This window comes from Solanum verrucosum, unplaced genomic scaffold (assembly GCF_900185275.1).
Source record: "Solanum verrucosum unplaced genomic scaffold, falcon-dt-bn FXZP01000163.1, whole genome shotgun sequence".
Lineage (NCBI taxonomy): Eukaryota > Viridiplantae > Streptophyta > Magnoliopsida > Solanales > Solanaceae > Solanum > Solanum verrucosum.
This window is the reverse complement of record NW_026020379.1, coordinates 3,306,135-3,320,215: the sequence shown is the minus strand read 5'-3', so window position 1 is coordinate 3,320,215 and position 14,081 is coordinate 3,306,135. Positions and strand designations below refer to the sequence as shown.

The following is a 14,081-nucleotide window of genomic DNA, read 5'->3' as shown; positions in this document are numbered from 1 at the left end:
GCTAAGATTTAACTTCGATCGACATTTCGGGGCTTACCAGCTGACAAAAGTTTTATTTAACTAAATAAGAACGTGGTACTCATCTTCATGCATTCAAGATTCACTTTGACTAACCAGATAAGAAAATGGCTTCATACCTACCCATTATATTATTTGTTATTTGACAATCAGACGTGACAATTGACAAGAGACAACTAAAATATCTCACATAGATATTTATTCATCTTATAATCTCTGTTTGTTTGAGTTTCATTTTTGTTGTTGTTCTCCATTTGGATTCTTTTTAAGAATAGTACTTCTCAATTTATAGCTAATTTAGCTAAATTGTTAACATGAACAAAAAAAGTATTTTTGGTAAAAAGTAATTTACATTTTACCAATATATTTTAAAGAATTACTTTTGAACAACAATTAATGTTTGGTCAAACATTTAAAAGTGTTTCTTTTTCTTAAAGTGATTTTTTTAAAAAAAAAAAAATTTTGAAAAATAATAATACTTTTTTTTTAACTTCTTAAAAATATTTTTTGCCAATCTTTGAAAGCACTTATTTTACAAAATTCACTTGAAGGGAGAACAATAAAAACCAAACTATAAAGAACAAATAAAATCATTCATCCCAATTTAAATTACATGTGTTCATGATGGTTTCGTGGAAAATCAAACTAAATCGCAAATTAAATGAAATTAATTTAAAAAATTTATATTTTAATTTGATTTAATTTAATTTCATATTTTAAAAATTGATTATATTTTATTTAATTTTAGTACGGTGATATATTAAAACTTTGACACAATGCTGAAAAATAATTAAATATTTAGAAATGTTGATCTCTTATATTCATTTGAAATGGTTGTTTCTTGTCTCTATTGTTTTTCTATTATCAATTTCTCATCAACTAGTTATAAATTAGAAAGTCAAACCAAACTGATAATTTTTATTTTTGTTTAATTTTATCGAATGTAGTAGTTTTAGTAATTTAATTCAAATGAAACTTTTTTTTTTCCCTTCATATTGAGACATTTCAAAATATACTAATAAAAATAATAAAAAGGTACAAAAGGGACTCTCACCCTTCATACGTTTCTAGAAAGTTCCTCAAAAACCCAAAACTGTCCCTGAAAAAATATCTGGCTATCATTAGCCCAAGATATTATGAATACTGCTAACGTGGCGACGTTCACTGTTACTGCCACGCGGAAAAGCGTCGCCACGTAAGAATTTCGTAGGGGCCATCACCGTAAAGTCCCCCAACTTGAGAGAGACCAGAGGGTTCTTTTTCTCTTCTTCATTGTTCTTTGAGATCTTACATTCACGGACATCGGAAATGGAGGAAAGCTGCCGGAGTGACTCGCCACTGTCGTCGGAGAGTTGCATAGACGTGTTGACTCGATCGAACTCTGGGGAGTCTTCTTCTCTGATAATTGAGAATTTCAAACATGATTTGGTTCAGACTGGAAATGTAACCACGGTAATCTTATATTCTTTTCACCTTTTTTTTTTCTTGTATCTATTGTATATTTAGATAGGAGTTTTTTTACGTTAGATTCTGTGAACGGCGGTAACACAATTTGCTAAAGAATCACCTAGTTGATTATATATTCGTGTTTCGTTATGTTTTCAGAAAGGTATTTGCTTATATTTGAGAATTTTAATGATGATTTGTTTTCAAGTATCTTGAGTTTATTATTCAAGGAGACGGAAAGATTGACCATGATGTCACACTTCATGTTGATGTTGGGTTGATGAGATGGATGCTTGCATATGGAGTCTTGAGTGATGACTGATGAAAAGGGACCGCCTAAACTTAAGGGCAAGTTCTACGTAGTGGTGGTTGGACCTTCTATGCAGTATGGGGAGGAGTGTTGGCAAGTTAAGAAATCTCATGTTTAGAAGATGAAAGTTGCGGATATAAAAAATGTCGTGTTGGATGTATGTCTATACTAGGAGTGATTAGTAATTAAGATATATGGGACAAGGTGGGAGCTGCCCCGGAGGAGGAGAAGATGCGTTAAGCAAGACTGAGATGGTTGGGGCATGTGAAGCAAAGATGCACGGATGCTCCTATGCGGAGATGTGAGAGGTTGATTATGGATGGTTCTGGAGAGGTAGAGGTAGGCCCGAAGAAGCATTGGGAAGAGGTAATTAGACAGGACATGACACAGTTTAGCTAAGCGAGGACACGACTTTAGATAGGAGGTTGTGGAGGAGACGAATTAGGGTGGGAGGTTAGTAGGTAATAGAGCGTTGTCTCACTTATCTTTCTACACCTCGTAGTCGTAGTATTACTCAGGAAGTTCTTGTCGTTCGATGGCTGTTATTTTATTGCTCTTCGATTATTGTATTATTTTGTTGTAGTTATGTTTTTTTTTCCAGAATGCTTTGATATGCTCTCTCTCTCTCTCTCTCTATGTTTTTTTGAGTTGAGGGTCTATCGAAAATAGTCTCTCTACCTCCTAAGGTAGGATCAAGGTCGGTGTACTAACTGTAGATCAGATTGAAGATTTTATATGTGGATGTGTTATGCTTAATTAAGTTCTGTTTTTTATCTCGTTAAGAAAACATCTTGCATGGGATAAGTTTGGTTTATTTTTATGATGAAATGGCGTTTACTTATCCAAAAAAAAAAGGTGCGAAGTGTTTTATGATTGGAAAAAAAAGACACACTTCATTATTGAGTTTGGTAAGGTAAGAATAGAGTCTCTGTGGTAGGGGATGGTCTAAATATTTGTCAGCTTGCAAATACTACAGACTGCAATATTTGCTCACACAACTTCTGTCTCTGTGAAGCCGCAGTGGAGTTGTAACAAACATCAACCATCCTGTGTAACAGCACAGTTGTGTGTGTTATTCTTCTCCTTTTTTTATCCCTCTCTTTCCTTGGTATTGAGATGAAACAGGCGGGGGTTTAATCATATGGCCAGGAATGTTTACTCTGTAAAATTAGCAAATTGAAAAGAAAGCATGTAGGGGATTATTGATGAACTTTAACGTCTTCCTTCATGGTTAACCGTTTCCGCTACTTCTCAAAAAAAGAGAAGAGGATTTTCCATTGTGCATTACTTGTACATGAGTCACTTTCACCTTTTTATTAGGTTTTCAGATATTCGAACAAACTAACTGAAGGCTGGCTGTTGATTACTTCATTAGTAGCTTTAAATAGCTGATGTATCTTAAGAATAGACTTAGTATGTCTGGCAGAATGGTCTTTTCTTATTAGCAGTAATTTATGCTGATTCATTTGTTTTAAGTAGTTGTAGTTTATCATTGATTCCTAGTCAATGAATGTCATTATTATGTTGCCACTTTTAGAACCCAGTGTTCTTAAATGCTATGACAACCATTGCTCGATATTAACTAAATATGGCCTAGTAGTTTTCTGATTAGTAAAGTAAAAGTTTATTGCTATCATAGCTCCCAGAAGGTGTCTCAAAAAATTACAGAAGAGTTGGACCGCAATCCTTCAAAAATTGCAGGGCACGCCTGCTGCATGAGTGTGTCTCCTTCTTTCGAAGGTTTCCCTGTGTTATACAAGGTTCATGCATGGTTATCCAACCAAACCTGGCCACTATAGGAGATTAGGAGGAACCTCTACCTTCCATATCATCTTCCATGGCCATTGCCTTTCACTTCTCTTGCCTGCCAGCACGTTATAGCTTGATTCCACAATGATACCATCCTTATTGGCTGTCCAAAACAAATCTGTCAAGAAATTTGTATGCACTTCTTGGATATTCATGCATACTCCTGGAGATGCAGTCAATCACTTGCTGCAGTCACACAGATGTTTCGTCTGAAATCCCAATGCATTGGTAAGGTTACTGTAGTCTGAGGAAGTACTTCAAAGTTTTCCTAGTCTTTAAAATCAGAAGCTTAGACTTACACTATTAAAATGTGTTCCTACAAAATGCTCTTGTTCTCAAATACCTTAGGTTCCCTAGTCTCTCCATGCAAATCTAGTTGTATTATCTCCTTTGGTTAATTTCATTTTTTATACTAAGATTTGGTGTACAAGTTATTAAGAAGGTGACATAATTGTATCCTATTTTCGACATATCTGGCAAAGACCCACCTACTCTATTCTTGAAGTTTCTTGCAGATATATATGCTGCTTTCTGTTTAAGGACTGACAAATATGAACACCTACTCAGCTTGTTAAAAATTGAACAGTACCTTAACTATCAGTATTGTGCTACTTTTTGCTTTCAGTAATTCTACAATACCTAGTGTACCTATGTTTTTCAACATATGACTGTTTGGTTCCAGTTGCTACATTAGAAGTTGACATTATATTTGTGCTACCTAATCAATCATGCAACAGAATCACTGTACAAGGACAAAATTTGACCTAATAAAGTTTCTAAGTTGATTGGGAGATTACTATCTGTAGTTAGCTATGTTTCTATTACCACTATTGGAAAGAAAGACAAGGAGAGAAGTATAAGAAAGTGAAATGTTTTTTAACAGTGAATCATAGAGAAAAGAAAGGAGAACCACTATTCCACCCATAAGAAAGAGAAAGTAGAACTATTATTAAGCACCGAGGCTGCAGAGGCAACTAGAGTCACATTGGACTCTTTTCAAAAAACATCTTTCTGACTTCAAGAGAGAGTTAGGTCCTCCTTCTGGGGAGTACATGAGGGAAGAGCCCTCACTCAATTTTCCCTCGTATATCAATAAATAGAAGGAATACGACTAACAATATCAGTGATGAGAGACTGAGGCGAAAACATTGTCTGCTGAAGGAGAAGGGGAAACTTGTTGGCCCTAATGTTATTATGATGGTCAAAGTAGAAGTACCTTTTTGGAAATGGGACGCAGTGTAGATAGTGAATGATGTTTCTGGGAGAAGGAAGATATTTTGTGGATCTCTAGAGAGAGTGGTTTGGGAACTGTTCAAGTGTTGAATTTGCGATAGAAATATGTTTCTAGCAAGCCTAAGATTTCCTGTCACTTCATTTCTTCTTAATTTCCCCAATTCATTGCTCATTAAATTCTCCTGTTGCTCCAAGCACTAGTGTTTTTATTTATATATCTGGCAAGCACTAGTTTTTTCCCCAGAGGTTTCTACAGTGACATGACCATGATATCTTCCAATTTTGCTTTGTATTCCACTTTAGTCTTCCTATGCTACTTTAAATTTAATCAAATTTTACTTGAATTCTCTGTATTCATCTCTTTCGCCCTTCATAGGACTAAACCTTCTGTTTTTATAAGTTCAGGATGTAACAAATTGTGCACCTCTTTTTAAAAATTGCATATTCGAGTTTTTTTCTCCATACTACCAAGATTGTCAGGAAAAGAAGAAAGAGTACAAAGGCAACAACCTGAACCACTATCAGAATGACTGTCGGAATTGGTAGTTGAAACTTGAAAGGTACAACAAAGGGGTTGGTGGTAGATAGAAAATGTAATGAGCTAGAGTTCCTTTAAGTGTTATACCAGTGTTAAAAGATTGCTGTCTATTGAAAATTCCATATTCATGTGTTTTTCTCCATACTACCTAGATTGTCAGGAAATGAAAGAGCACAAATGCAATAACCTGTAGCAGCATCAGAATGTCTGTCGGAATTGGTAGTTGAAAACTTGAAAGGTACAACGAAGGGGTTGGTGGGTAGATACAAAATTCAGTGCACTAGAGTTCTTTTAAGTGTTATGCCAGTGTTAAAGATTCCTGTCTATCGAACCATTCTAGCCTTAGAGGATCTCAAAAATTTCAAACATTTTATCAAGCATTTCACAGATCCCTACCCCCATAAAGTAAAAAGTCTTGTTAAAAGTGCTTACTCCTCCTGGTTTCTGTGCATTTTACTTGCCTGTTAAAGTGGACTTATCAAAAGTATTGCCGTGCTACCACTTTAGTGCATCATGAATGTGAGAAAATAAAGTGCTCAGTATGCTTAGGTCACTTGTTCAGACAAATTTCGTGCATCTGTGCTCCCATAGTGGGTGATGCCTTCAGCTTCCCGTTCGTTCTGATTAAATTTTGATGTGTCTGTTCAAGGGATGAAAACACAATGCCAAATGACAGTCTGTTGAATTTTTTCTTTCCTTCATTTTGTCTACTCATGTGCTACGCCGTGGATTCCCTTACGATGTAGAGCTAGGGTGCTCTTGTTAGTGAATTAAAGTATAATGATCCCAGAGCTTGGAGTTCAACCCACTTGTTGAAAATTGTTCAAAAAATGGACCTTAACCTCAAAAGTTAGTTCATAAGGTGAGGATTATCCATGACCATTTAAGGAGACACCATCCCGTTTCCTCGAGCAATGCAGGACGCTTAATACCTCCCTCTCCCTGGCATGCCGTGGCTGGACATCTGTAGAATGACTATATAACATTTGGGACCCGAACATTAGGTAAACCAAAAATAGGAATAGATTTGGCTGAAATATTATATTATGGACCTAACTCAACATCCAAAGGTAGCTCATGAGATGGGAATTGCGCAAGAATGTCGAGAACATATAAGGATACAACTCATTCCTTCAATCAATGTCCTCAGACCTGGCTATCTGGTGCATGAGAGCATAATATAAGAGCCAAACATAGGAGAAACCAAGTTTAGTGAAGTGTTTGGCTCTGATATCATGGAAAGGAAATAAACCTTGGGCCTAAGTCAACCTCAAAAGATAGCTCTTGGCAGAGGCGTATCTAGGACTTTAAGAGGATGGGTGAATCTCTACCTTTAAGATAAATGTTTGATTTTATATGTTGGACCACTGTTATCAAAAGCAAAAAGCTCTAAGGTCCATTGGGGCTTTAAGTGCAAATGAAGTGTGGGCTTTAATTAATAACAAAAGGCGCTAAGGGAGAAAACATACAAATATATATATTTAATCCAAGACTAACAAATATAAGCATGAATGACAAATATATGAATAAAGAAATTGAATTTTTTCTATGATAAAGTGAAATATCAATTGTTTAGTTTCGGCTCTTTAGAAGAGGCTCATTGTCAAGGAAAAATATGCCTTAGAACCTTGATGACAACACCAAAGCGCACATTAAGCAAGGCGAAGCGTTCAACAAGTTTTGAGCCTCGCTTTAGGGCATACACGCGACTTTAAGAACACTCTGTTAGACTAGGTTGGTTGGCCAGCGTGCCCTTTTGACCCTTCTCCACATATGCCCTACCTGAGTTTGAATCTCAACTACAACAATTTGGTTATCAAAAAAAAGATAAATGTTCGATTTGATGTATAAAATTTTATGATGTCAAAAAATTGATGAGCAAATTATAATTAATACAATTATCACAAGAAAACATCATCCTTTCTACAATTGCCCTCGAAAAGTTTCCTTACTTTGAAAACTATCGATAATAGCATTATTTTAAGTACCTTACATTCTATATAGCAAACTAAGCAACCATTCAAAATGCAAAAAAAATCTGTTCTGGTACTTCATTTCTTGACAAAATGCAAAAAAAAATAAAAATTATTGGGAGATTAACCTTTCAATTTTGAGGCTCTCTTTCTTTGAACAAACACTTGAATACATATTTCTATAAACTTCATCCGTGATGATTCTCAAGCGAGTGTATGAGGTGAATGGTACTTCCTCCAGTTAGTTGTCATGGTTACTAAAAATATGTCTAAAATACTTATCAATTTAGAAAGAGAAGATAAAATTAAATATTTTTTCCTAATTTGCCCTTAATATTAGTTGTTCTTGAAAGTAAATACTGATTACATAGCATAAAGCACACAAATGGAGTGCACATTTATTGTAAAGAGATAAGGATAGGTTAGTCAAGAAGTACATGTTTATAATTTTTAAGAGACTGCCAAAAAAAGAGGAAGTACTCATATTGCTGGGGATTTTGAAACTTAAGTCAAAACAATATCAAAGAAAGAAATGAAAAATGAGATGGAATGTGAGGGTCTCTAGAAATTGAAAATTGAAAAGTCAAAGGAATGAGCTAGACATGCTATCCAAGAAAGAAAAGGAAACAATAAAGAAAAAGTTGCATTTTTACTAAATAGTCAAAGAGAGAGCTTATGGTAAGCAGAGGTGGATCCAGGATTTAAATGCTATGGGTTCAGCCTTAAAAAGTTAAAGAGAGCTTATGGTAAGTCAATAACTAGTGCTATCATTGTTGGATTAATTTAGTAGATAACTGGAGATACTTGACACTTGGATCTTCAGGAAGTTCAAGGATACATTCTTTAATCTCCTTGTGATTCTCTTCACTAACTTGTTAAAAGTTAGAAAATTCATAGATTTGCATGTTTCGTATTTTGACTTCAGGATGAGTGCATGGGATGGACAAATGAGAAGCACAACACATTTCTTGATTGTCTTGAAACATCATTTGTTAAGCAGTTGCACAGATCAATGGTCTTGCGTGCTGGCTGTGTGGAACTGAACAGGAGTTCCAGAAATTTGTCTAAAAAGCTGTTCAACAATGATATAGCTAATAAGCAGGTCAGAAAATCACTGATACTTGAATTCTCTGTTTTCTGCCTCCCACCCACTCCACAACTCTCCCAAAAGAAAATCTTGTTTGAGAGTTTCTTTTCTCTATTCCAGTTCACTACTTGGCAAGATGGATGTTGGAAGATCAATATTGAGAGTGACCAACCTGAGCTATTGGTCGGGCAGGGTGATGAGTACCATCACGTTGCGGATCTCCAATTATGTTCTAGACTCTTTACTGAGGAAAAGCAAAGAAGAGATAAGAGTACTTCATCTCATGGACTCGAAGAAAGATCGAATCTGCCCCTTCCCATCCCTGCAGAACTTCATAAAACAGTTAGCAGAATTGCTGGTAAGCTATACTTCATCATAATATGCATATTCTTCTTACTTCAGGAGTTAAAGGTTTTAGTTATTTTAGTATTATCATTTATGCTAATTGCCAAACGAGGTAATAGATTTCTCTTGTAGTACCTCTCTCTCAGTTTTGTTGGTTCTGTATCACAGGGATTTTTTCTGGAATTGAAGCATAAATGAGCATTCAACAGGCATAATTTAGGGTGGTTTTGCATTCATTTAGTGATCAGTAACATCTAAACCTGGTTCCTTGTATGCTCATATAAGGTAACTGCATTAGTCATGTGCCACAGTTCCTCTGATAAGTATATAAATTGTCTGCATGTGGTCAAGAATGGTTGAGTTCAAACATTCATTGACCTGCTACTTAAATTGTAGAGTACTTGAATCAGCATCAACAGTTTTTGGTTTTGCGAGTTATTTATCAGTGTGGTAAGCAGTTTGTTGGGATGACTATGGCAGGGGATATTTTCCTTTAGGATAACAAACTAAACTAGTTCTATGGCAGGGGACATTTTCCTTTAGGATAACAAACTAAACTAGTTCCGTTTATGTTTACACTTTTCAATTGCTATGTCTTACTTAAGAGAGTTGGAGGAACAGTGCCAGAGTGGAAAGATGAACACATTACAGATGCTTTGGCTTCGTTAGTACAGTTTCTCCATGTTTTAGTGGATGTTGCTGATGTTAATGTTGTTTTTCTTGCAATGTCTGGAGCATTATTTGCTTAAACTTGGTCAGGTCTTGAAATCCATATGCCAAGGACTAAAACAGAACCTATTTGCGTTCAAATATGTGCACATTGTTGATTTAAACTGAACCTTGTAATAGTGGCCCCACATTCCTCTCATTCTTGTGAAATTATTGGGCTTAAAGATATAAAAACATTGCATTTGATGAGTAAATGATGAGGAAATTTATTTGGAAATATGGCTCAATGAAGGGGTTTGCCTTCTGGGTCGAGCTCATCGCATCGGGCTTGTCTAGTGCGGGTTACCTCTCCTAAGTGGTTTGCGAGTTATTGCATAGGAGCGGGGGCACCCAAAGGGTAGCGGCTGTGGGTTTCCCTTGTCATTAAAAAAAAAAAAACATGGCTCAATGAAGGATAAGAGGATTGTTGTATAATCTTTGAAAAGAAAGGGGCTACTAATGCATAGCTGAGTCCTCATAGTCACATGGGATATATGTGTTGCAACATTTGTTCAAGTTGTGCAGTTACTGTCCAAATTCTTCATTAGGCTTTCTGCAGATACCCAGTTATATTACCTTCTCCATTTGGATAAAACTTGAGTTGGAAAATATCAGTAGTCTGGGAGCCAGTGTTGATTGTATGGTTTCCTCCTCCTCTTTTTCTGATGTAATCTTCTTTAAATACTTCTCTTAGGTTTTTCTCTTCCGTGTGGGGCATTGCTCTTATATATATACATACATGTAAGAATTTGCTTCATGGTTGATTCCTGGTTTCAGCAAAACCAGGGTAATGATATGTTTATAGCTCATGTGAATTATACTTCTGTAAGTTTCTTTGATACTGAAATTTAAATATACTCACAGAAGGTTCAGGTCAGAATTTTGTGGATGAAGATTTCGAAGAAAACTCGAGGAGCAAAAAGCTGAAGACAGCCATGACAGATACTGCAGACAATGAGCAAGTAATGTGCATCATTGACCCTCTAATCATGTTTAAATCTTAAATATTGTTTTTTAAGGTCCCATGTCTGATCAATGTACATGTACCTTTTAGATTGTTCCAACCGGAAAATTTAGAGTCCAGGAGTTGCTAACGCCATGTTCCCACAGAAAGGAATAAGTAAATCAACCACAACCATGCCCCAAGGTGATGTGAAGTCATTTTTTGAACGGCAGATAAGGTGTAGTGCAATGCCGGAGAAACAATGCTTTACAAACACAAGCTGGTGCCTGTTTAATGAAACGACATTTGACAAGTTTGAAGGTGCTAATTACAAAAGATGAGTTTTGTTTTTCTGTAGAAAAATGGGCCAGTTTTTAGCTAATACAGTAGCGACTAGGAAAAGAAGCTAAATCACATCTGCATAGAGTTTTTCTCCATTGCATTAAATTTGTAAATGACATTTAGAGAAAGATGTTATGATATAAAGTTTGTGAATTTTGGTTTTTGTGTTTTATGTTATACAAAGTTATTTATACTACAGCACAATGAGGGATAAGGCACAAGTACCCCTTAGACTATGATCGAAATTTCAGAGACACACCTTCACTAAACTAAGGTTCTATTACCCTTTGAACTCATTTTTTTGTAACTTTATACACCTTTTGGCTTATGTGGCACACTCCGTGACTCCACGTAATTGAGATGCGTGAGAGATGTTTGGATGCCACATAAGGCAAAAAGGTGTACAAAATTACAAAAAAATTTAGTTCGGGTTGGTAATAGGACCTTAGTTTAGTTAAAATGTGTCTCTGGGATTTCGGTTACAGTCTAGGGGTACTTGTGCCTTATCCCACACAATTAGTGTAGATGACTCTGTGTACAACACAAAAAAATAATCTACCAGAAGGGAAACATAAACTCATTTATGCAAGAGCGGTAAATAATCTCCTTTATTACGTGGTTGCAAATAATGAAGTGATTGACAATCAAGGATTTAATTGGTATTATAATTATGAGAACAAGTGTTGTCAACTCAAGAGAGTTATTTGGTTGTTTAATATACTACTAATTATAACTAAAGCAAGTAAGTAGATGAATATATATAATATAAGAGTTGTTCACAGAGTTATTAGTCTACGGATGTGGTGCTTGCGTAATTCTATCATATCTATTTACCATTGCTAAGCATGATTAAAATATGTAAGGGATTGTTGAGTCACAAAGTTGATAATACGATCATGGTCTTTCGAGCCTCTAACCTTCTATGCAAATTAGCAATTCAAAACAAGATACTTTTATTAAAACGGCGTAGCCTCCAAAACTGACTCAACAACATCATATTCATGGAAAATTTAATCATATTATCAAGCAAAAAAGCAGAATAGATCACCAAGTTTACATCACTTACGTGCTCTCGCTTTTCAAGAGAGATGCCCTGAACCACATCAATATTTATCACAATTTTTGGGGCATATGAATGAAACAATCTCACTCACAGTGATGATCCGGTCAGTCATTTTTGGAAAGTTTCGTGAATTTACCATTTTTCCCTCCCGTTATCGACCACGAGTCGTTTATGATTGAGTTTGAAAAGTTGGTTTTGAACTATGAGTTCAAAGTTGAGAACTTGGTAAGTTTGTGATTAAAGGCTAAGTTGTTCAAAAAGTGGTTTTTGGGGTCTTTTGAAGTTTTGAGTGTCAGAATGAAATTCTGTCGTTACCATCAGTCTCGCAATGTGAAATGTGAGTTGTGAGAATTGTCGGTTTTAGTTTCTGAGTCTTTATTGAGGATTTGAGGTCCTAATTTGTGAAATTGTGAAATTTTAGCCTTTGGGTTTACTTGGTCAACATTCGGGGATGCTTTTAGGCCTAGGTGAGGTCTTGGTTGATTTTTGAGAGATCCCCAGCTTGTTTTAGCCTTTTTAGCCCTGAGTTAGTTTCTTGTGGTTTTCATGAATGTCAGGTCGAGGAGACCTCAAATTCATGTTTTGACGGTTTCATTGAGTTCAGAACGTCAAGTATAATTGATTTGCATTTATGGTTTGTGTGTACGGGGTTCCGAAGGAATCCCGAGGGTCCTTTCAATGATTTTTGAGTAGACTGATTTTCTGTGTTATGGTGCAACCTTCTACATTCGCGGAGAGGAGGGGTGAGAACCCCGCATTCGCGGGAGGTCAATGCACTGAACCACGCGTTTGTGGGAGACCTGCTGTGTTCGGGGGCAGGGGTCCGTGTTTACGAAGGATCCTTGGCAGTGTTTAAACCCAAATTTCGGGCCATTTTCATTTTTGGAGCTTGGAGAACTCGGTAGAGGTGATTTCAAGTGGGTTTCAAGATAAAATTGTTGGGTAATGTTTCTTAACTCTAAATCTTCGATTACCCATTATTATTATTATTGAATTTATGAGTTTAAATCAAGATTTTGGGTTGATAAATTGGGGGTTCTTCATGAGCTTGAGTTTTGAAGTAAAAGTGAGTTTATGAACTAATTTTGAAGTCCTTTTTCGAAATGATTTTCCCTAATGAGTTCCTAAAGCCTTGAGTAATATTGTCAAGTATTAAATTTCAGATTCAAACCTTATTTTTGAAATTGGCATTGTGTTGATTGACCTACCTTTCAAGAGAATGTTGTGGGTGTTGTTATTTCCGGAAAGTGATTGTGAATACTTGCTTGTTTATAGATTGTGTGTCTTTGGAAGTGATTCGGAAGGGAAAGACTCAACTATTGGAGTGATTGTTGATTGATTTAAGGCAAGTGACTTCTTAAACCTCGTATTCTAGTTGAATCCATATGCTTCCCTCGTTGATTGTGTGTTGGGAGTAATGGGGATAATGTGAAGGGTTTAAATTGTTCACTTGTTATATCTAAATGAATAAAAAGGGGTTGAAATGAAAAAGGCTATATGATGAACATGATAATGTGAATTTCCTTATTGTGACCCTTGATGATTGATTGATGAAATGCTTGAAAGTATGATTCTGGACTTGAATTGTATGATTTGGTGTCTCTTCCATGTGGTGTGATATTGCTTGTATGCATTGATTGTGAACGTCGTGATGAGACATGTGATGCGTTATTATGCTGAGGTCTTTGCCAGCGAGTGTTACTATGCCGAGGTCTTTGCTGGCGAGTGTTATTATGTCGAGGTCTTTACCAGCGAGTGTTATTATGCCGAGGTCTTTTACTACAAAAAAATAGTGTTTAGCGACGGATCTCTAGCGACGACCACAATTTTGTCACTGTCTAACAACGAATTAGCAACAAAATAATGCATATGTTGCTAAATAAATAAAAATAATATTAGTATCCACACTAATGACATTTAGCGATGGATTAGCGACGAAAACCAAAATTTGTTGCTTTATTGGGCGCTAAAAATTGGCACCTTTATTTGCCTACAAAAATAGCAACGTATGATAGTGGGAAAGTTTTGTTGATACCTAGCGACGGATGTAGCGACGATATGTTCGTCGCTAAACATAAAAATTATTTTTAAAGACTTAGCAACAAAAATAAATCGTTGTTAGTTATTTATTCTTTAATAACAAAAAATATATATAAAGCGACGGATATATATATTCCGTAACTAAATTCGTCGCCACTATCAAATAAATATTAGGGATATATATATTTTATTATATGTTTCTTTCTCTTCCAAAATCCAAGCAGAG

General features: G+C 35.8%; 1 protein-coding gene across 1 annotated transcript; it reads left to right on the top strand.

The window, feature by feature from the left end:
- The first annotated feature begins 1,272 nt into the window (after positions 1 to 1,272).
- LOC125838985 (cold-regulated protein 28-like) lies at positions 1,273 to 10,909 on the top strand. Its single transcript, XM_049517987.1, has 5 exons — positions 1,273 to 1,470; positions 8,253 to 8,429; positions 8,535 to 8,772; positions 10,332 to 10,429; positions 10,522 to 10,909. Exons 1-5 carry the CDS (start codon positions 1,327 to 1,329, stop codon positions 10,585 to 10,587), a joined length of 723 nt encoding a protein of 240 aa, XP_049373944.1. The 5' UTR covers positions 1,273 to 1,326; the 3' UTR covers positions 10,588 to 10,909.
- The last annotated feature ends 3,172 nt before the right edge of the window (positions 10,910 to 14,081 follow it).

What these genes read in the sequence shown, in the direction of transcription:
- LOC125838985 (XM_049517987.1), top strand. Translation starts at nt 1,327, where the DNA reads ATGGAGGAAAGCTGCCGGAGTGACTCGCCACTGTCGTCGGAGAGTTGC. An exon ending in ATGATATAGCTAATAAGCAG is followed by an intron (nt 8,430 to 8,534) that starts GTCAGAAAATCA and finishes TCTCTATTCCAG; the next exon opens with TTCACTACTTGGCAAGATGG. An exon ending in ATACTGCAGACAATGAGCAA is followed by an intron (nt 10,430 to 10,521) that starts GTAATGTGCATC and finishes TGTACCTTTTAG; the next exon opens with ATTGTTCCAACCGGAAAATT.